This window comes from Scylla paramamosain, chromosome 7 (genome assembly GCF_035594125.1).
Source record: "Scylla paramamosain isolate STU-SP2022 chromosome 7, ASM3559412v1, whole genome shotgun sequence".
NCBI classification, from domain to species: Eukaryota; Metazoa; Arthropoda; class Malacostraca; order Decapoda; family Portunidae; genus Scylla; species Scylla paramamosain.
The window spans coordinates 9,840,037-9,861,872 of record NC_087157.1 but is presented as its reverse complement, the minus strand read 5'-3'; the positions used below and the strand labels follow the sequence as shown (position 1 = coordinate 9,861,872).

Here is a 21,836-nt window from a genome sequence, read left to right as displayed (position 1 = left end):
AACACTTGGGAGAATCAAGATAGCTGACCAACAATGACTCCACATTAGTTAACAGTGAAATTTTCCCAATAAGATGATGCTGAATTTTAGAACAGGTATAAAGTGGACTGTGGTGTCTGACATCCACATTTTTTTTTAGAGGGAGATGTGTAATTTTCTTAGGTGCAGCTGTGATGGTATTTCTTAACTGTTCTCTTTTCACTAAAGTGGTCTGTATCTTATAATACATTATGTTGCATTTTATACAGTGTTAGTCTGTGCTGATCTGTTTTGTTGTTGGAGTTCATGAAAAATTAGGGTCCAATATCAAATCATGTTTTACTGATTTGTGGGTCACTGTTATTGCTAACCAAAGGAATGTCATCTAGTCAACCAGTAAATTAGCTTAATAATACTCAATGCTCAAGTGATTAACTTGGTCTTGTTTTACAGTTCAATTAACCATTTTTTCTACAGTTGTCAAGTGGTCATCCACTAAGTGCCATCAACCCTATCTTTGAAATGTAAATGCATCAGGGAGTAATGGGAAGCAGTATGAGCCTATACTAGTGCTATACAGGGAATCTTGTGTAAATCTCCATAGTTGGGAGTTAACCACTCAACTTTCCAAAAAATAGGTCTCAGGTTCATTATACAAGTCTCCCTAAACAAGGGCTATGAACACTGTGGGTAAAAAATAAAATAATGTTATAAAGTATAAATAAAATTCTGCACTTTTGTCTGGACTAAAAGAAGAGTCAAACCATTAATTGCTGTAAATTGGTGGCATACCTGTAATTATTTCTTCAATTTTAAAATCCTTCTTTTTCTTATCCTCAAATAATTTTGGTTGTTAAAGGTATTGATCAATAATTCAAATATTCTGTTCAATATTAACACCAAATAAGTGTACAAAGTTTACAAAATCATCATCATGAATTTAGAATGATTTAAATTAAATTACTTCATCAAAACAGCTGTCTTTTCTTTATTTTTTATATTTTATAATAGAATAGACTAGTTTTAGTCAGTATATTTTTAACTTGTTACGTTGACTAAGAATGATATTTACAGATAAATGAAAGTTATGTCAAATCAAAAGCTTTTATTCAACATGGTTAAATAGAGATTAAATAATTACTAGGGAGGCAAGTAAATACTGTTATATGAAACAAAAGTAACATACCAACAATACAAAAAAAGCACAACTCAGAAGCTGTGAATACCTAAAATCAGCAACTATCATGCTAAACTTTTAGGAATGTGAAGGTTACATATGGAAATTAATACATAGCCATAGCATATATACATGGAAATCTCAGGTATTCAACAACAAATGTCTGAGCTGACAAAACATGTGTGCATATTTTATTACTTTTCATCATCATTTAACATGTATATATACAACTGGCAGTTTCCCAATATGTGGGGTGATACTAAAAAAAAAAAAAAAAAAAAAAAAAAAAAAAAAATATATATATATATATATATATATATATATATATATATATATATATATATATATATATATATATATATATATATATATATATATATATATATATATATATATATATATATATATATCAATTTATACATAAATACCTAAAGTTCAATGTATAATTTCATCTTCAGCACCCTCATTCACACAGTTTAATTTTATTACCTTTGTTGATAGTTGAAATATAAAGCTTAAAAAATCAAACAATAAGGTTAATTTATGGCTTTATCAATAACCACTGACCTTGATGCATCTATCTGTTACTGAAATTACATTAAGTATATTTTTTTTATTGTGTGCTGTGTACTGTTGTAATACTGTAGGCACTAACTTTCCATGCAAATATTCACATGTGAAATTCATGACAAAAGAGCTTTATTATTCAACCTGTGGTATGTATTACAAACTAGTAAACTACTAATTGCATAAATTTTATTTATAAAACTTTCAGTGTACAGTCTGATTAAATAAAAGCCAATGATATTAACCAATGAGTGTGGAATGACTGTCTTTGTACGTGACATGCAGCTATCAGCCCTGTGATGTAAAACACAACAAAATCTTAAACACTTCAGCATTACAAATACATAAACCATCTTAATTTCAGACTCTTTTTCGATCAGTGAGCACCCTTACAATACACCCAACACCACCAACATTGTACACTTTTTCATGCCAAATGAGTAAAATGGCTGATGATCCTTCTGATGGCCTTTCAAACCCTCGGTAAATGTATTTCATGAGCACATCCAGCTGTGTCTTGTCGAGTGATGCAATTATTTGATCCATCTGTGATTTGCTGACCGACAGAAGCACCTGAGTGTTTAAAGAAAGTACAAAGTAAACAATCAGCAGTTTTCAAACTGAACAAAATTTCTATTTTTAATTTTTGTTCACTGTAAGCATTCAGTTATGAATAGTAAAATAATGGCCAAGATTTTTTTTTCTGGTATTCAGTTATTCGAGTCTGGCATTTCTACATAAACCTCATTATATATTAAAGATTTTATTACAGTTAGACATAAATGTTAATTCAAATCTAGTCTGGGTATTTAATTTTAATGTCCTGAATACATTGCATCACAACTGTTTTAACAAAATATGAAAATTTCAACTAAAAGTGGGTTCACACTTGGCAATTCATTGCTGAATTGCCAGCTGCCGCAAGCTGTGTTGGCCCGCCTGCTGGACTTTTGGTGCCTGGTGGCTGGAATTACCAGCTGTGCCAACAAGATCAACAAACTGGTCTTGTCCAGCTGTGTGCTAGTTTGTTTGCATAGTGTCATAGGGAAGAGTTGTGGAAGATGTGGTGTCCAGAGGCAGAAAAGTTAATGCTGGAGCTAGTAAGGGACCAACATCATCACTGAGATGTGAGACACAATATATATATATATATATATATATATATATATATATATATATATATATATATATATATATATATATATATATATATATATATATATATATATATATATATATATATATATATATATATATATATAGCTTGAGCTGTGTGTGAAAGACCCAAACACCATTATGAGACAATGGATGCATCTCAACAGGGAGCAATACCATGGTCTCCTGCAGCTTGTGACTCCCCCTTATCAAGAAGGAAGAAACCCACATGAGATGCAGTGAAACCTGGTGAACACCTGACACTTATGTTGAGTTATCTAGCAATAGGTAAGGAAGGGGGATCGGTAATTATTAAGAACTTTGCTCCATCTACAGCGATTACAACTCAATTTTATATATATATATATATATATATATATATATATATATATATATATATATATATATATATATATATATATATATATATATATATAACTTGGCTCCATCTGTAATCTGTAATCTCTTTAATTCAGCCTGGGACATGTCCACAGGCATTTTCTTTTCTGTTTTAGCTTTCAGTATGCTAAATGAAATGCAACTATCACTTCAACATCAACACTAGAGGAAGACATCTTGCTGAGTTGCTGTTTGTTTATATTCTTTTCATGTCAACCAGCCACCTGTGTGAATGTACATCCAGCTGGGAGGATGTATTGCCAGGTGTTGCCAGCTTGTGGCAGGTGGAAATTCAGGAGTGAATTGCCAAGTGTGAACCCGCCTTAATGTTAACACTGGTAGCCCATTCACAATAGTATAGTTTAATTTGATGAGTTTAATTGGGAAAGAACAAAAACTAAACTAAAATAAAACAAAAATAAAGTGCAAGGTACTTGGTCACTGATGAATGGTAATGCATCCAGTGAAAATTACAAAATGAGGCACTGAGGTGAAAATTATATAAACAAGTATTTGGATTTGCAATCCATATTTCAACTGTTCACAGCAATGGTTACAATCATTAGTGAACTGTGGTAGACCAAAATATTTTTTTTGCATTTCTTTGTTTTTCCATTAGAGGAAGTGGGTGTTACTATGACAATAAGTATAATTCCTACCATAAATTACTGTCAAATTAGGTTTGCCACACATAATGTCCAGCTTAAAAATATTACTACCCTCTTTTTTTTTTTTTTAGAGCAGTATATCATAAACTTTGAATTTAAATAAAATATAACTTCATCCTCCTTGTTTTAATATGTCCAACATTCACCTCTCTCTCTCTCTCTCTCTCTCTCTCTCTCTCTCTCTCTCTCTCTCTCTCTCTCTCTCTACATACTTCCAACATACCTTCAAGACCAGATTCAGTGCCATGTCCTTAGCTTGTTCATTCTTTCCTTTGGAAGCCACAGGAGCATTTGTGAGTAAGAGCTTCAGGGCATCAGCATGGTTACCTGCATGAAACAGAAAACAACATTTTTTAAGGATTCCCTAAAAAGATAACATTGTTTATATATTTCATTCCACATAAGAAAAGTCTTCACCTGAATTAATGCTGGAAACAACAGTGGCTTCTTCTACTCCAATTGGGGGGCTTTGTGGTTCTCCATCATCATCCTTATAATTATCTTCATTATACTGGTCCACATCAATATTACGAAACTCTGAACTTAAGGTATTTTTGGCCATTCTGATCTGAGGACAATAAAAATACATAAAAATCAACAAAACACATAATGCCATTGCACTGCATATAAACATTATAAAACATAACCTGCATAATGGATATGCATTTGAAGACAGTAATTTATCTTCCATACAGTCTTCCAATAAAGGTACCTATGTAATGTTATCAAAGTATAATGTAAAATTTCTAATTTGCTGCATACTACAAATGTGCAAAATACAAATCAAATTAAATTATATACTCAAGAATATATGGTCAACATCTCATACAGTTAGGAAACTGAAAATTTACCAAAGAAATTCTTAACTTATGCCAAATACAATTTCACTTCTGTTGGTGGCTGGCATCATTGTCATCTATCTGGTTCACTGTGTCCCATTCCACACTTCACCAAAAATAGTAGAGGTAATCTGCCCCTACTCTCTTCACCTGCCTGTCTCATCCCCTTAAGGTGATTCAACAAAAAACCTAAACATGAGGAGATGGCCAGTGTAGTAGGAAAAACATCCCCCCCAACTGTAGTTCCCCCTGGGGAAAATTAGCCTAGGTTAAATTTCCCCCCCCAGGAAAATTAGTTTGGGTGTTTTTCCCAGAGGGCTAATTACGAGTACAGACATAGGATGACAGGAATAAAGGTATGGAAGGGGACGTTCTGTATGTCAGAGAGGCAAGTCCACCGCAGGGCCACCCCATACACAAAACAGAGTAACATAGTGAATACAGTGGTTATTGAAGTGTAAAAGGAAGCTCATGATATGTTTTCTTAAGATTTATCATTTTAAGATTACAAATGGAAGTTGAAGCATATTTCCTCAGCATTAAAATTCGAGATTAAAAGGCTATCTCCCAGCAGAGACTTAAAAATCTGTAAAGAGAACATTGAAATTTCTAATTTCCTATTATAAAGTTAAAAATCTTTAAAGGGAACTTCATACTGGGTTGGATTACATTTGGAGCAGCTCCACGACACCTTGAGATTTTCTGCAGATCCAAGGTAAGCAATGTGGTACCATTCATAGCAAGATTCACACTCCACCACTTCACGTCCATCTGCTGTGATTTTTGCACATTCAGGACAAACCCATGCTCCAGGAATGTCATATTCTTTAGCTTTTATAATAGTGTAAAGCGTTATAACTGCATCATCATCCATGTATTTGTAAATTGTTTGAAATTTTTCCTCATTGGTGACAAGAATACCTGGACACTTTTCTGGTCTTGTCTCTATTTCTCCTGTTATAGTTTCTCCATCTATTTTGACTCTTGTAGTAACTTCCTCATCTACAAACATGAGTAAAATTGTCCTTTCTCTTGCTGAAATACTTCAACCCAGTGTTTGTTGAGATTGCCCCTGCTTTTTCCTGTTGGTGGTGTATTTTTTATCGTGGTAGTTGTCCTGATCTTGTCCATCTCCGCTTGCATCATCAAGTCTGTACAGCTTCAAATTTACCATGTGATATGTATTTCTCAGTTCTTTGCCTGTTGAGAGATTTTTCAGTTTTGCACATCCTTTTCCTTGCAGAGAAACAACTTCATAAGGGCTTAAGTACTTTGATTCTAATTTTCCTCTCATTCAATGATTATTTTTGTTGTTTTTTAACAGTACTAATGAGCCCTCAGCTATTTCACTTGATTTGCCTACAAGTCTCTTATTGTAGTTCTTTTTCTGTCTACTTTGAAATTTTGCAATGTTCATCACCATTTTTTCCTCAGCTGCCTTCTTTTCTGACACTAATCTCTCTGTTAGCTCTTTAATGTTTTTTTTCTGTCATTGCTCTTTCACCTGTGATCCAGTGTCTAAATAGATGGGGAGTACTGGATCTCTCCTAAACATCGCAGTGAAAAGGGCAACACCAGTGCTGGCATGAACAGATGAGCAATATCCGAACAGGATTCTTTTTATGTGCTTTTCATTGACACATTTCATGAGAGCTCTCTCGAGTGTCTGACTGAATCTTTCCTGCAATCCATTAGTTTGAGGGTGATAGGATGAAGCAATTTTGTGATTAATCTGCAGCTTTTCACAGAGGATGTCATTCAGTTGATTTACAAATTCGCACCTTGGTCAGCAATAAGTGTTTCAACACAACCAAAATCACAGATGACATCTAAAAAAAACTGGGTCACCTCTGCTGCAGTTTTGTGCTTTAGAGATGAAGCAACTTTTGCTGTTGCCTTGGACATATCAAAAGCCTTTGATAGAGTCTGGCACAAAGCTTTGATTTCCAAACTACCCTCCTACGGTTTCTATCCTTCTCTCTGTAACTTCATCTCAAGTTTCCTTTCTGACCGTTCTATTGCTGCTGTGGTAGACGGTCACTGTTCTTCTCCTAAATCTATTAACAGTGGTGTTCCTCAGGGTTCTGTCCTGTCACCCACTCTCTTCTTATTATTCATTAATGATCTTCTAAACCAAACTTCTTGTCCTATCCACTCCTATGCTGATGATACCACCCTGCACTTTTCCACGTCTTTTCATAGACGTCCAACCCTTCAGGAGGTAAACATATCACGCAGGGAAGCCACAGAACGCCTGACTTCTGATCTTTCTAAAATTTCTGATTGGGGCAGAGCAAACTTGGTATTGTTCAATGCCTCAAAAACTCAATTCCTCCATCTATCAACTCGACACAATCTTCCAGACAACTATCCCCTCTTCTTCAATGACACTCAACTGTCCCCCTCTTCTACACTGAACATCCTCGGTCTGTCCTTTACTTATAATCTGAACTGGAAACTTCACATCTCATCTCTAGCTAAAACAGCTTCTATGAAGTTAGGTGTTCTGAGTCGTCTCTGCCAGTTTTTCTCACCCCCCCAGCTGCTAACTCTGTACAAGGGCCTTATCCGTCCATGTATGGAGTATGCTTCACATGTCTGGGGGGGTTCCACTCATACTGCTGTTCTAGACAGGGTGGAATCAAAAGCTTTTCGTCTCATCAACTCCTCTCCTCTAACTGACTGTCTTCAGCCTCTCTCTCACCGCCGCAATGTTGCATCTCTAGCTGTCTTCTACCGCTATTTTCATGCTAACTGCTCTTCTGATCTTGCTAACTGCATGCCTCCCCTCCTTCCGCGGCCTCGCTGCACAAGACTTTCTTCTCTCTCTCACTCCTATTCTGTCCACCTCTCTAACGCAAGAGTTAACCAGTATTCTCAATCATTCATCCCTTTCTCTGGTAAACTCTGGAACTCCTTGCCTGCTTCTGTATTTCCACCTTCCTATGACTTGAATTCCTTCAAGAGGGAGGTTTCAAGACACTTATCCACCAATTTTTGACCACTGCTTTGACCCTTTTAAGGGACTGGCATTTCAGTGGGCATTTTTTTTTTATTAGATTTTTGTTGCCCTTGGCCAGTATCCTTCCTACATAAAAAAAAAAAAAAAAAAAAAACTGGGAATTTTGAGAAGTAATTGGTCATTGCCACAATGCAACAGTGTCCTCTCTCTATCTTGGATAAGGGTCCAATCAAGTCCATTCCCATCTGAGACCACACTTTCTCTGAAACAAGCACTGGATACAGCTCTGGAGATTGCATTGAGGGCTTATTGGTTGTTCTCTGGCATTTGTCACATTTTGAAATATAATCAATGACAAGTTCTTTAATGCCTTTAACAAAATATTTACCAGTTATCTTTCCAACTGTTTTATCTCTCCCCATATGTGCTCCCCTAAACCCTTCAAGGCAAGCTTTGATAACTCTGCTCCCTTCTGCTTTCATTAACACTTGGCATAGCTAAACTTCACCCTTCCTGCATTGTTTATGCATCAAATTTCCCTCTTGAACACAAAATGGCTCACACTTCTTTCTAATATCACATTTTCTTCTTTGTTTACTACATCAGGCTACTTTCCACTATCCAGATATTGGAAGTATGTGTGGTAGGTGTACTCCTCCATGTTCATATACAACTGCTGCTAACCTTACTACTGCTCGGAGTAATCTGGCACTAAGCTGCTCCCTATCGCCTGTTGTTGGCATTTTTTTTTTTTTGTAACGCTAAAGTCCCTGTCTTGTGATGGTCGAATCACTGTATTGTTAGACTTAAGTGATTTGCTAGTTTGCCTCATTATGTTAGAGTTAATGTTTTGTAATGCGGTCCATTGACTTGTTACAGCCAAAGTTGTAAACATTCACTTCATGCTACCCGCTAGTGGTCCTGGATCCTCCCTTATTATTGAAGATCTGGTGGTTGTGTATGTTTATGGGAGTGGGGGGGGTCAAAACTCCCCATCTATCCTGTGCCAGATTTCTCCCTAGGGGAATCTCAGAGGGGGGGAAATACAGACTGGTACACCAGCGTTACGGTCTGTTTTTCCCCCTGTCCAAAATTCCCCTCCCAGGGAAAATATGGCTCAGGATATATATCGCCCTGGGGGAATTTCATCCCAGATAATAATCCCCCCTCTGGACCAAGATTCCCCCAACCTCACTCCTGTTATAAGAGTATGGCTATGGCGACATGTAGCAATGACAGCCTGCCACACAGGATAATTATCATCAAGACAAAACTACCATCACTTAGGTTGTTGATAGTCACACTCTTTTTATGTTTTCCTTGCAGTCATGGTGCTAACTGGCTTCACAGTTGTCTGAGCAGTGACAGTGGAGACAGCTGTGATAGAGGAACTCACTTACCACACATACTACCAATATCTGGATAGCGGAAAGTATCCTGATGGACTGAACAAAGACGAAAAGCTTGATATTAGAAAAAAGTGTGAACCATTTTGTGTTAAAGATGGATATTTAATGCATAAACAAAAAATAAATAATGAAGTTCAGTTGCATCATGTTGATGAAAACAGAAGTAAGCCGAATTATCAAAGCTTGTCATGAAGGGTTTGGTGGTGCACATATGGGAAGGGATAAGACTATTTGAAAAATTACTGCCATGTATTATTTTCAGGGAATCAAAGAACTTGTTAGTGATTATGTTTTTAAATGTGACAAGTGCCAGAGAGCAAGTAATAAACCAGCAATGCAGGCTCCAGAGCTATATCCAGTGCCTGTTCCTGAAAAAGTTTGGTCTCAGATAGGAATGGACTTGATCAAACCCTTGCCCCAGACATAGAGGACACTGTTACATTCTAGCAATGACAGATTACTTTACAAAATTTTTAGTTGCTTCACCTTTAAAACAATTCTGCAGCAAAAGTTGCACAGCTCTTTTTAGATATCATATGTGAATTTGGCTGTATAGAAAACTTGATCACCAACCAAGGGAAAGAATTTGTCAATGAACTGAATGACATCACATTTGCCAAGTTACAGATAAATCACAGAATTGCTTCAGCCTATCATCTGCAAACAAATGGATTGCAGGAAAGATTTAATCAAACCTTCAAAAGAGCTCTTATCAAATGTGTTAATGAAAAACAAAGCGAGTGGGATTTGCACATGAAGAGAATCCTATTCGGATATCATACTTCGGTCCATGCCACCACTGGTGTCACTCCCTTCACTGCCATGTTTAGGAGAGAGATCCCATGCTTCCAGTCTACTTAGATATTGGGTCATGTGAGGAACTTGGGTAACAACAGCAGAGAATGTTAAAGAGCTACAGAGAGAGTGTGGTCAGAAAAAAAGAGCTGAAGAAAAATCACTATGAATATTACTGAAGCTCAAAACAGACAAAAGAAGAACTGTGATGAAAGACATACATCTAAATATAATGAAATAGTTGAGGGCTCATTAGCACAATTAAAAACAGCAAAAATAAACATCAAATGGGAGGAAAAATAGAAGCAAAATACATAGGCCTGTATGAAGTTGTTTCTATTGTAAGCAAAGGAAGCGCAAAACAGAAAAACGTTGCATCAAATTAAGAACTAAAAAACTTGTACCACATAGTGAATTCAAAGGTGTACAAATAAGATGACATGAACAGTTTTAGGTAATGACATTACTGTAGCAGAAGAACCATGCAATGCATCTGTGAATAAGCAGCAATACCCTGAACAAATGAGAGTCCTATATATTCCAGCATAAGAGAAAGTAATTTTACTCATGTTTGTAGATGAGGAAGCTGTCAGAAAGGTGGGAGAAGGAAAACAAGTCACAGAAAATGAAATAGAGACAAAATCAGAGAAGCTTTCTGGCATGCACTTAAAGGTGTTTGCAAATACATGAAGATGCAATTACAACGCTTCATGCAACATGTAAGGTAAAGGAGGATGACATTCCAGGGACATGGATATGTCAAGAATGTACAGGAATTACAGTAGATAGACGCAAAGTGGTCGAGTGTGAGTCATGTCACGAATGGTACCACACTGCTTGTCCTGGAACAACAAAAAATTATAAGGTCTCATGGAGTTGTCTTAAGTGTAATCCAGTCCCATAATCAAAAAGACAAAAGATAAAATGAATTAATGCTCTTCTAAAATCCATGAATTTTTAATTGCTTTTTAAGTACTTTTTAGTTAGTCTTCCAATAAAGAATTCTTTTTTATCATTATCCTGATAATCTGATAATGACAAGTATAATGAGGCATCACCATTGTTCTACCTGAAACTGCTTTCGACTCCAAAGACAACAATAAAATAGTATCAGTAACCAAGGAACATGATGGACAACATGGTGTAATAATATGATGTGGTGCCTACATACTATCATCGAGTACTCTGCCATATAAATTCAACACTTTAGTACTACACAAGTACCAGTAAATTACCAGACTACATAAACTAATATAATTCTGATATAAAAAAATTCCTATGATTTTGTCAAACTTACCGTTGATTATGTAATTCATTAAAATTGTTTCTATGTAGAGGGAGAAAGGGCCTAGAGGTAAAAAAATATCCTAGGTCTGAAATTCCCCCCAACAGAAAAGCAGCCCGGGCTGTTATTCCTAGGGGGAAATCAATCCTAGGCTAATTTTCCCACAGGGAAATTTCAGTCAGGAGGGAAAAATTTCCTGCTACACTGGTATAAGCCCTTGTCTTGTTGATCATGTATGCAATAATACACATCTAATGTTTTCCTGAAATGACTATCGTATACCCCTCCCCCAACAAATGAAAAAATATATAGATAATAATCATAATAATAATAATAATAATAATAATAATAATAATAATAATAATAATAATAACAAAAAGTTTGGTTATAAAACTTATGGAGGCCGCCTATGGAAAGAAATGGAAAGCAAGGAGTCTGAGGAGGGAGTAGAAGAAAAGTAAAGAAGGGAAGATGAGGAGTGTGGAAGAGTGAAGTGGAGTGGGAGGAGAGTGTGGGTGGGAACCAAACACTGCGCTCCATGTACAGAAATGCATGCCACACCTAACTTACGAAATACATATAAGCATATTATTCCAATACTAGTAGTGAAGCGGTCAGCATATTTACACGATTGGTACAGAAGCAACACACAAGGTGACAGAAGCCAAGGTGCCACAGAAACCAGAGGGCGGCGGCGCTCTTCTCTGATAACGACGATGACTGTCCGAGGCAGACCTCATAACTTTTATCGGCACCTTCCTGTTCCTTTCCATCTCCACAAGTATACGACTATAAATATATTTGATGACTGTGGTATTAGCAATAACATTTATGATCATATTGGCAATAATATTGTTAGTGATGATACAAAAGGTATTTTCTTATATGTGTACCAGTCCTACCTAAAGATTGTGACTCATTGATATATATATATATATATATATATATATATATATATATATATATATATATATATATATATATATATATATATATATATATATCCTCTCCCACCCTTCATTTCCTTCAAAATAGTCCATTCCCCTCTTCTCCCTTCATCTTCCTCGAGTCTTCTTTCTTTACAACCCTAGCCATCAAGGAAGCTTGCTAGCCATCCTCCCCTCTCCTCCAGCCTCCACCTCACCCCTTCTCTTATCCACGCCCGGTTTGTTAGTTTTAATATTGTTCATGGGCAAGGGAGAAAGGAGTGCATATCCCTCTCTTAGCTGCCATTAGATACTTGAAAATACAATAGTTGCTCTTAAGATCAATAAAAGAAAACTATCCTTTTCAGGGTAAACAGAGTGATTCCTTAGCTGCCTCTAACTTTCAGTACCAAACCTAAGACCATAAGAAAAAATAAAAAAAATAATAATTAAATAAATAAACAAATAAATAATAAGGGAAGCTGCAAGAGGCCATGACGCCTACATGTGGTAGTTCCTGTATAAAACATACTTTCCTATTTCTAATTTGTCATTCTTACCGTGCGTGTTCACTATCCCCAAGGCGACCTGTAACTCTGATGGTGGTGGTGCTGCTGGTGGCACTGCTGGGGATACCCGCAATGGTCCTATGAACTCCACTTCTGGCACCGATAAACAACTTGCCGCCCTCTTACGGGGACGGCTACATAACCTTGTTACAGGATCTGAGGACATTCTGCTGACGGAGTTTTGCAACTACAAAGCACAAGGACTTCACCATTACCGCCAACTAACATAAGGCAGTTTCACCAGAGCCACTATCAGCACTACAAGTTCGAGCCCTGCATTGTGTACATACAAACGACCACCTGCCTCACGAATGGCACCAACTCTTTCATATATGCCTAAGCATGACGGGCTTAGGTGAAACCATAGATGACATTTGTTACAGCCAATGCTATCATTACCAACATCTAATTTACGCGTCAAGATCGGTCTTGGTTTCTACCAGGTGTCTTCAAAGCAAGATCGCCGAAATCTTGACTGAAGTCCATCGCTAATTCCGACTTCCTAATTGCCAGCACCACTGTTGGCGGTAACACGTATTAATATGGATAGGGTGAAGGTAGCGATGGCCTGAGCTGCTCTAATGTAGTCATCGTCAGGGAACTCAAGTAGTTGATGGCACAGATTTTGATTGGCTGGACAGAGAGGATCGGCAGCCTCCTCCAGGTAATAGGCACAAAGTTCTGGACTTGCGTGAATCATAGGTTTTTGCACAGGTAGCCAAGGAAGAGTCTTTGCAAATACGTGATGGTAGTTTGACATGTATACCACGTCTTCATAATACATAATATAGTTTGTGGAAGAGCGACCAATCAGTGACGATCCGAGATAAAAAGCCTCGCTGAAAGCCAGAGCCAAACTCCCCACGGTGTTATCGCAGTTTCTGTGTCGCACTGAGAGCAGTGAGGTCTTCTTCGCCCGTTTCTCAACGTCTTGTTTGTGTCGTCAGCCATGAATCGTGTGTTGGTGCACCATGTCTGTCCTCTTGGAGGTCTGTATTAATAGTGTGAGGTTTGTTGTGCCTACATTCAGCCTTCTGTGTTCTGTGTAGACACCCGATTAACTCCAGCGAGTGAGTGGTAGATATGTGCCGCGCGTGTGACTGCCCCTGGGGAAAGTTGGTGCTTGTAGTGACCTGCAAGTCACAATATAGCTGTGTACTATTATAATGTGATGAAATATTCGCCCGTGCTGTGCATGTAAGTTTTTGCATGTCCTTGCCTCACACCCCACTACCAAACCAAATCCCTTTGAGTTGCTTCCACCTGCACTGACGTCGTCAGTAGATTACTCTTCAGTGTTGCTACCTGCCGGTTTTTCATAGCTGTGCTGTGGGCCGCGGTGTAAGATGTAGGTCCGCAACAATACTATGATTTTGTTTATTTATTATTGAGGTTTCCGAACTCAGCAAATTTATTTTAATAATTTTATTTTTTTCAGACTATATATATATATATATATATATATATATATATATATATATATATATATATATATATATATATATATATATATATATATATATATATATATATATATATATACTCCTTTAGAAGCAAATGTTTATAAAAGTGTCTCCTGCATGTATTAATTGCAAATACGTGATGGTAGTTTGACATGTATACCACGTCTTTGCTTAAATCTAAGCAAAGATCTGTTTTCTTAAACAGTTCCAATAACAAAAATATAGTTTTCATAAACTCATTATATCTATCTATCTATCTATCTATCTATCTATCTATCTATCTATATATATATATATATATATATATATATATATATATATATATATATATATATATATATATAATTATTTTTTTTTTTTTTGTGTGTGTGTGTGTGTGTGTGTGTGGGAGAGGGGGAGAGGGTCAGAGGGGCATACAGATCATAACAGTTTGGTTACCACAGCCCTAGAAAGTATAGGGGCTTGGTTCTCTATTCATCTCAGTATGGTGGGGGTCTGTATCTATAGCACAATTCATATATATAGAGAGAGAGAGAGAGAGAGAGATAGATAGAGAGAGAGAGAGAGAGAGAGAGAGAGAGAGAGAGAGAGAGAGAGAGAGAGAGAGAGAGAGAGAGAGAGAGAGAGAGAGAGAGAGACTCTGGGCACATTAAAAGCTATGCAGGTGGGTAATGGATAATTAGTAAAATAAGTTTTCTTCAAATTCATCTCTTTTCTTTCTTTCTGGCTTTCTCTGTGTAGTCATTGCAAATTCAAGGTATTGTATTTTGCTTGCAGATTCATTCATCAGCAATGTCAATGGAAATAAGAATTTTCTTCAAATTCATCTTTTTTTTCTTTCCGATTTTCCCTGTGTATTCATTGCAAATTTGAGGTATTGTATTTCATTTACAGATTCATTCATCAGCAATGTCAGTGGAAAATCTGAGAGATTATTTAGCTATTCTCCACTGATTTTAAATCTTGCCTCTTCATTACTACCGTAAACAGTACAGGAGAAACAATCTCACCTTGTCAGATATTTTTATTGATATTTTTCTTGTTGATCTTATGCAGTTTCAAAGTTGCAACATTAATGTCTTCAGATATCTTGTATTAAAATGGGTTTTTGATAAAAGCAGCGTCCTCTCAGTGTTTCTTTTCCTACAATGAGTTAGAAGAAAAAAAAATCCAATCTTCGGTTATCTCAGATGCTACCTACTTTATCTATATTTTCATTATCTACTTTGCAGTTACTCATTAAAGACACCATATTTTCTCCTTCAAAATTTTATCCATTCACTTAATTCTGCTTGTCAACTCCACATTTACCGTACATATACAATGGAATACCTGTATACTTCAATGAGACAATTTTCTTTCATTTAGACTGTTCTTGCACATTTCTCTAACTACCTCCACTTTCATTCTTTAATCTGGCATAAATACAACACATCTTTCCTCAATCTCATCAATCATGAATTTATTTGTCTGTCTACATCATACATTCACTTCTCCTTCCACTCACACGCATATTTCTCCTTAGCCAAATACACCAGTCTTCCTTATCCTCCCTCTCATGCTGCATTCCAGTCTTCTTCTACCTGTTGCCTCTTTAATTAAAATCATTTAAGCTGATGTAACATATACAACTCTACATTTTCCATCATACATTCACATGAGGGAGCACTGAGTGGAAATGAGCTTTCATCTATGTTATCCTATTTCTCTCACTGTATGTTAGGTAGAATAATCACCACAAGCAGCCCAGTAATGACCAACAATTTTGTCTTTTTTTTGTTTTTTGTTTTTCCCCTTTGAGTTCTACTGCAATCAGCTTTTCTTACTCTTCCTTCCCTTTCAGACCACTGACTGGCAGTTAGTCTAATATGTACTGTGTTACACAGAAAGGAACAGGTCCTAACTGTACATAAGAATACTAGGTTAAATGACACAGTACAATCTTTTTACTCTGTAAACCAAAATTTACTTGATCTCCTCAAGAAGACTTCCGATTTGTTTAAAGAAATCACGGGAGAAAAATGTACATGTATCCTGAGTTAGTTTACATGGGGTAGAAACACTATTGTACATAATGCTCTTGTATGATCAAAACAATAAAGCTTTTCATAACCTTTAATCTCTCCTCCACAACACTTTAGAGTTTTTGATCAAATGTATGAAATTTATGACACATCTATGATTTAGTTATATGGAATGCTAAAAGCAAGTTTGTCTTGTGATGCACATGTCATATGACTACTATAAGCCAGATAAGTCATGGCTCTCACCATCTGCTTTTTAAATAATATAAGCATTAACTATACAGCTATATACACGTCAGCAGCCCTGGAGCACCGACTTAGCACAACCTCTTGCACGTTGGGATATGGCTATTTCCTAAAAAAGAAATTCACAGTATGGATTATGATAAATAATATGCCACAGATTCTGTAACCACAATGTGAGTATTTGAGGCAATACAAAATTAGTGTTCCTAGTAAACCACTGTTAATGACTGCTTGCTATGTGCCATTACACTCCTAAGCTGACTCCCAAAATTTTTTTTAAGCTTCCTTCAAGCACTTGAAAGAATGATCTCAATTCAGGATGTAAAAATCAAAAGTTAAATACCATACCCAAGGTTATACAATAAAGAAACCAAAAATAATGGTCTACTGGCTCTTAAGCCATATACTTTTAACACATTTTATTAAAAAATCCTAAATCTAATATTGATGAACATTTTCTTGGATGAAAATCGTTGGTCAATATGGAAAGTTAATGTATGGTGGCACACACCATGAAACATCAACAGCTGAATGCAACCAGCTGGTTGTTGAGAATCTGTAGAAGTTCTAATATTGAAACAGCCTTGACATGCAGAGTATTTGTATTGTCCTCTATCTTTAACAAAGCACCAATACAGCAATGCACTGTATAATAGGAGGATCCATTCATTCCACTATAAACGCACTTGAAGACTTTATACTCAAATAAAGTTATCTTTTAAAATATTCAAACACAAAAGCATACACATTAATGTAGCACTTTTAACCATTTTACTTGATTTGATTTCTATTTGAGAAATTACATCTTATGCTCTAACAGTGGAACTGGATGAATCATATAAATAAATCTTTAAGTTTGGACAAACATAATATTCTGCTATGCTCTCATACACTGTTATTGATAAGCCTGACTTGTGCTTTCCGACAGTGATGATTACAATGTAACTGAGGAAATGAGGTGATCCTAACAGATTTTGAAACATGTTAATTAATCACAAGATGTAGTTCTTTTAATCATTCATCTTGATGATTTTGCTTCTTTATAACCAAGGCAAAGTCACAAGGTTGTTATTAACAACAGGAAATATATTCCTTTACCCAGGGCTGGCCAAGTGAATCTAGTGCCAACCAGAAGTGGAGCCGATGGTTGTATAACTTGCCGACAACATGCACTGGCAAGAGACAATTTCACAGCCAAAATGTAACATTTACATCTGTTTGTTTCATACATAAATGTACAGCAACAACAAGAACTCTCACAGAACCATAATAAATATAAACACAGTTATGGCTATATATACAAAATATATCAAATAATGAGACTTAGGTGATGTCTGAGTTGAGTTGTATACAAGGAACAAAGCTGACATGAATAAATCAATATTTTTGGTATGATATTTACATTACTTTGCACACTGTTCTTCAAATGCTGCCATCAAGTCACTTTGGCGATTCATGTCAATCTGACCTGCCATCTGTGGGCACAATGAGAATAAGCATTAAGTATAATAAAAGAGAGAGAGAGAGAGAGAGAGAGAGAGAGAGAGAGAGAGAGAGAGAGAGAGAGAGAGAGAGAGAGAGAGAGAGAGAGAGAGAGAGAGAGAGAGAGAGAGAGAGAGAGAGAATATGAACTGTTAAACATGCTTGAATAGTTTATCTATAAGTAGGACTGGACATTACCAGTTTTAAGTAAATAATGAATTTATGGCACTGTTTTCTCTTCAATCAATGTGAATTTCACACACACACACACACACACACACACACACACACACAATATATATATATATATATATATATATATATATATATATATATATATATATATATATATATATATATATATATATATATATATATATATATATATATAAGGGCATTAGGACCATAGAGGGTCAAGTGCCACCTCCCCACATATGGAGTTACACATATCAAAAGAATGGGCAACTCTTCCTCCGTCTAGCTATGATGTTTGCAACACTGTTTCCCAGCTTCCATATAATTTAAAGTCCTGTGGTAGCAAGTGGAGTCACAACTTCTCGATTTGGGATTCATGTGTTGTGTGTGGTGGTTGAACTAAAGGGCGTGTTCATCCAGGACCAGCCAGGCTCAAGTCCAGTGAGAGAGAGCCAGCCAGTACATAAGAACATAAGAACATAAGAAATAAGGGAAGCTGCAAGAAGCAACCAGGCTTACATGTGGCAGTCCCTGTATGAAATATACCTACCTATTTCCACCCATCATCCCATCCATAAACCCATCTAATCTTCTCTTAAAGCTCCCTAATGTCTTAGCACTAACAACATGATAACAGAGTCCATTCCACTCATCTACCACTCTATTTGAGAACCAATTTCTTCCTATCTCTTTCTTAAACCTAAATTTTTCAAGCTTGAACCTGTTATTTCTTGTTCTACCCTGGTTGCTGATCCTAAGAATTTTGTTTACATTCCCCTTGTTATAACCCTCATACCACTTAAAGACTTCAATCAGGTACCCTCTTAACCTACCTCTCTCTAAAGAATGTAAATTTAACAGCTTCAATCTCACCTCGTAAGGAGTACTCCTCATCCCCTGTATCCTTATAGTAATTCTCCTCTCTACTGATTCTATTAGACCTATATCTTTCCTGTAATGTGGGGACCAGAACTGCACAGCATATTCTTGATGAGCTCTGACCAGCGCCAAGTATAACTTTAATATTACTTTAGGCCTTCTACTTTTAACACTCCTAAAAATTAATCCTAATACCCTGTTTGGCCTGTTTCTGGCCTCTATGCATTGTTTTCCTAGATGGAGTTCAGAGCTAACTATAATTCCTAAATCTTTCTCTGTATCTACCAGAGTTTCATTGTTTATTGTGTACCTACTGTGTGGGTTTCCTTTACCTATGCTAAGTACTTTGCATTTGTTGATATTAAACTGCATTTGTCATCTGTCCATCCATTCATTCATCCTATCTAAATCTGCCTGCAAGGCGATGGCATCCAATTCTGACCTAATTAATCTACCTATCTTTGTGTTGTCCACAAATTTACTAACATCACTACTAATTCCACTATCCAAGTCACTGATATATATTAAAAACAATAATGGCCCTATTACTGATCCCTGTGGCACCCCACTAATTACATGACCCTACTCGGATTTAGGGCTGTTTATTACAACTCTTTGTTGCCTGTTGCTTAGCCATGACTTACAACTCTTTGTTGCCTGTCGCTTAGCCATGACTTCCAACTCTCTGTCGCCTGCCGCTTAGCCATGACCCTGTCGCTTATCCAGGAGCGTGCAAAGCACAGCGCATAACCATCTCTTGCCCAATCAGCATTTTTATCCATAAGAAATGCTCCACCCAGAGCCAATCACCATGCTGTTTACTAGCCTTCCTCCTGCTTCCACCCCCAGTCCTGCTCAAACCTCCTTCATACCCAATCTTTTCCTCTGATTAACCAGTGCCACATGTTAATCCTGTCATTATTTTAATGACTTCCTCTAACATAACATTCATTCATCCTTCAATTTGTTGCTTTCTTTTAAGTAAATAATGTACTGTAGTATCAATACTAGTATTTTCTCCTATTTCTTTCAATACTCTGAGCCTATGATACTTTTCCTTCATGTAGTTTATTGTATTATTATTTTTTTATTATTATTATTAATTATATATTATTATTATTATTATTATTATTATTATTATTATTATTATTATTATTATTGCTATACAGTTCTTTTCCTGTTGTGATACCAGGAAGGTGTTAAAAACTTCATTATTTACTTCATGTAAAACATTTTATTAAGGTTTAAATCCCAGGTAATGGAAAAAAATGTACACAAACTTACTGGGGGGTTACATTTTATGTGCTAGCACATAAAATGTACATATGCACCCTACAATTTTTTATTTTATTTTTGGTAAAAAATTCTGAAGAGCAGGGCTTCCATCTGAAACTTAGTTGAAATTGATGTCTTTCTTATTAGTGGTGTTATTGTTAATAAATTTTAGATGCAGTTTCCTCAATTTAAAAAAAAATGGCACTTGAGGCCCTATGGTCCTGATTCCCACACACACACACACACACACACACACACACATATATATATATATATATATATATATATATATATATATATATATATATATATATATATATATATATATATATATATATATAAACACAAAGAAATGCTGATGTACTTCTTAAAGAATATTCACTTGATCTGATATGCAACTTGAGCCCATTTATTTCAGGTGAGTTTCTAGAGCTTTATTGAAGGCAATAAGAAAAGCATATATATAGAAAAGAAACAGAAGCATGAAGAAAAATTTCAATATTACTTACAGCTTCTCTTCGTCTTCGTTCCTGTTCTCTGAGTTTCTGCCTGTCTCGATCACTGAGCTTTGCACTATCATGGGTAGGTGTTGGAGTAGCTGGGGTGTGGGAGCTTGGGGGCCCAGCTGGAGTTGCTAGTTGGGGATGGGGTGATGTAGAGGCCGTCAAGGGAGTGGCAACCTTTGGACCCGAAGGTGGTCGTTCTCTGACGGTAAGTGATTCTCTTCTAGTAAAAATAAGAAAGATAGATTTTAGTGATGTAAATTAAAAACTAATGAATTCCACCATAAAAAAGTCGGACAAACAAATACCACAAATTAAAGCAACTACCATCAGCTTCTCTATTTGTCCCACATGATGTGTGTATGAACTACTTATTTCTATTATATATGATGTGAACTAATCTCCTTATTTCTAGTATACATGATGTGAACTAATCTCATGATATCCTATCTCTTTATACATCTTTGTTTAGCTTAATTGTGCATGATGCTTCTTGCTCACACTAGATCTATTCAAACATAAACACCAAGTGTTACTCATTTCATACTTCTGTCTTCTTGACTTCTACTATCATCCCTCATAAAAAGTACCAACAAACATGTTTCTATATATGACACTCCTGTTACTAAAGAAATCCTCAAAACGAATGAACATGATAAGGTTCTACTGGGAAGACGCCACATGCATCAAAAAAGGGCACCTCGCAAACATGCTAGGATAATTGTAACTAGTGCAAATCCAGATAATAGGGATTAGTGCTGTGGTTCCATTAGCAATGTGCAGTGCTCAACCAATTGTTGGGTGAGGCATCTGTATGTCATAGAACCAAAGCTAATAATTCTGACACCAGCTGTTTCTTCACATCACAGCTTCCCACATTGAGGTTCATCAAGAGCTTGTTGTTTCAGGTCAAAATGTGGTACACGGACATTCAAGCTGTTATCATCTACTTATTTATTTAGGATAGCAACATCAGGTTACCATGGAGCCTTTCAGCAATGCTTTACAGTTAATGGTATTAAAGAGTATTCATTCCCAC

The 21,836-nt window shown here is 36.2% G+C and overlaps 2 protein-coding genes across 3 annotated transcripts in view; both read right to left on the bottom strand.

Annotated features, from left to right (window-relative positions):
• Nucleotides 1-1,895: 1,895 nt before the first annotated feature.
• LOC135102043 (actin-related protein 2/3 complex subunit 5-C-like) lies at nucleotides 1,896-12,911 on the bottom strand. 2 transcript variants are annotated; one of them, XM_064006694.1, is made up of 5 exons: nucleotides 12,722-12,911; nucleotides 11,863-12,008; nucleotides 4,363-4,513; nucleotides 4,169-4,272; nucleotides 1,896-2,296 (listed from the first exon to the last, which is right to left on the bottom strand). In XM_064006694.1, exons 1-5 carry the CDS (start codon nucleotides 12,894-12,896, stop codon nucleotides 2,084-2,086), a joined length of 789 nt encoding a protein of 262 aa, XP_063862764.1. In that variant the 5' UTR covers nucleotides 12,897-12,911; the 3' UTR covers nucleotides 1,896-2,083. The 2 variants fall into 2 exon arrangements, with proteins under 2 accessions (XP_063862764.1, XP_063862765.1); XM_064006695.1 differs by lacking the exon at nucleotides 12,722-12,911 and having other exon boundaries at nucleotides 11,806-11,960.
• Nucleotides 12,912-16,294: 3,383 nt separating this feature from the next.
• LOC135102039 (bromodomain testis-specific protein-like) overlaps nucleotides 16,295-21,836 on the bottom strand; it is an 81,467-nt gene continuing 75,925 nt past the window's right edge. Inside the window, 2 exon segments of the mRNA XM_064006686.1 lie at nucleotides 16,295-17,938; nucleotides 20,804-21,020. Coding sequence (XP_063862756.1) covers nucleotides 17,867-17,938; nucleotides 20,804-21,020 — 289 coding nt within the window. The 3' untranslated portion in view covers nucleotides 16,295-17,866.

Excerpts from the sequence above, each read along its gene's own strand:
- LOC135102043 (XM_064006694.1), bottom strand. The coding sequence starts at position 12,896 with ATGTCCTCAGATCCTGTAACAAGGTTATGTAGCCGTCCCCGTAAGAGG. Across the intron at positions 4,514-11,862 it reads GTTGCTTCTGTACCAATCGT|ATCAGAATGGCCAAAAATAC; the intron begins GTAAATATGCTG and ends TATTGTCCTCAG. Across the intron at positions 2,297-4,168 it reads CACTGAATCTGGTCTTGAAG|GTGCTTCTGTCGGTCAGCAA; the intron begins GTATGTTGGAAG and ends TTAAACACTCAG.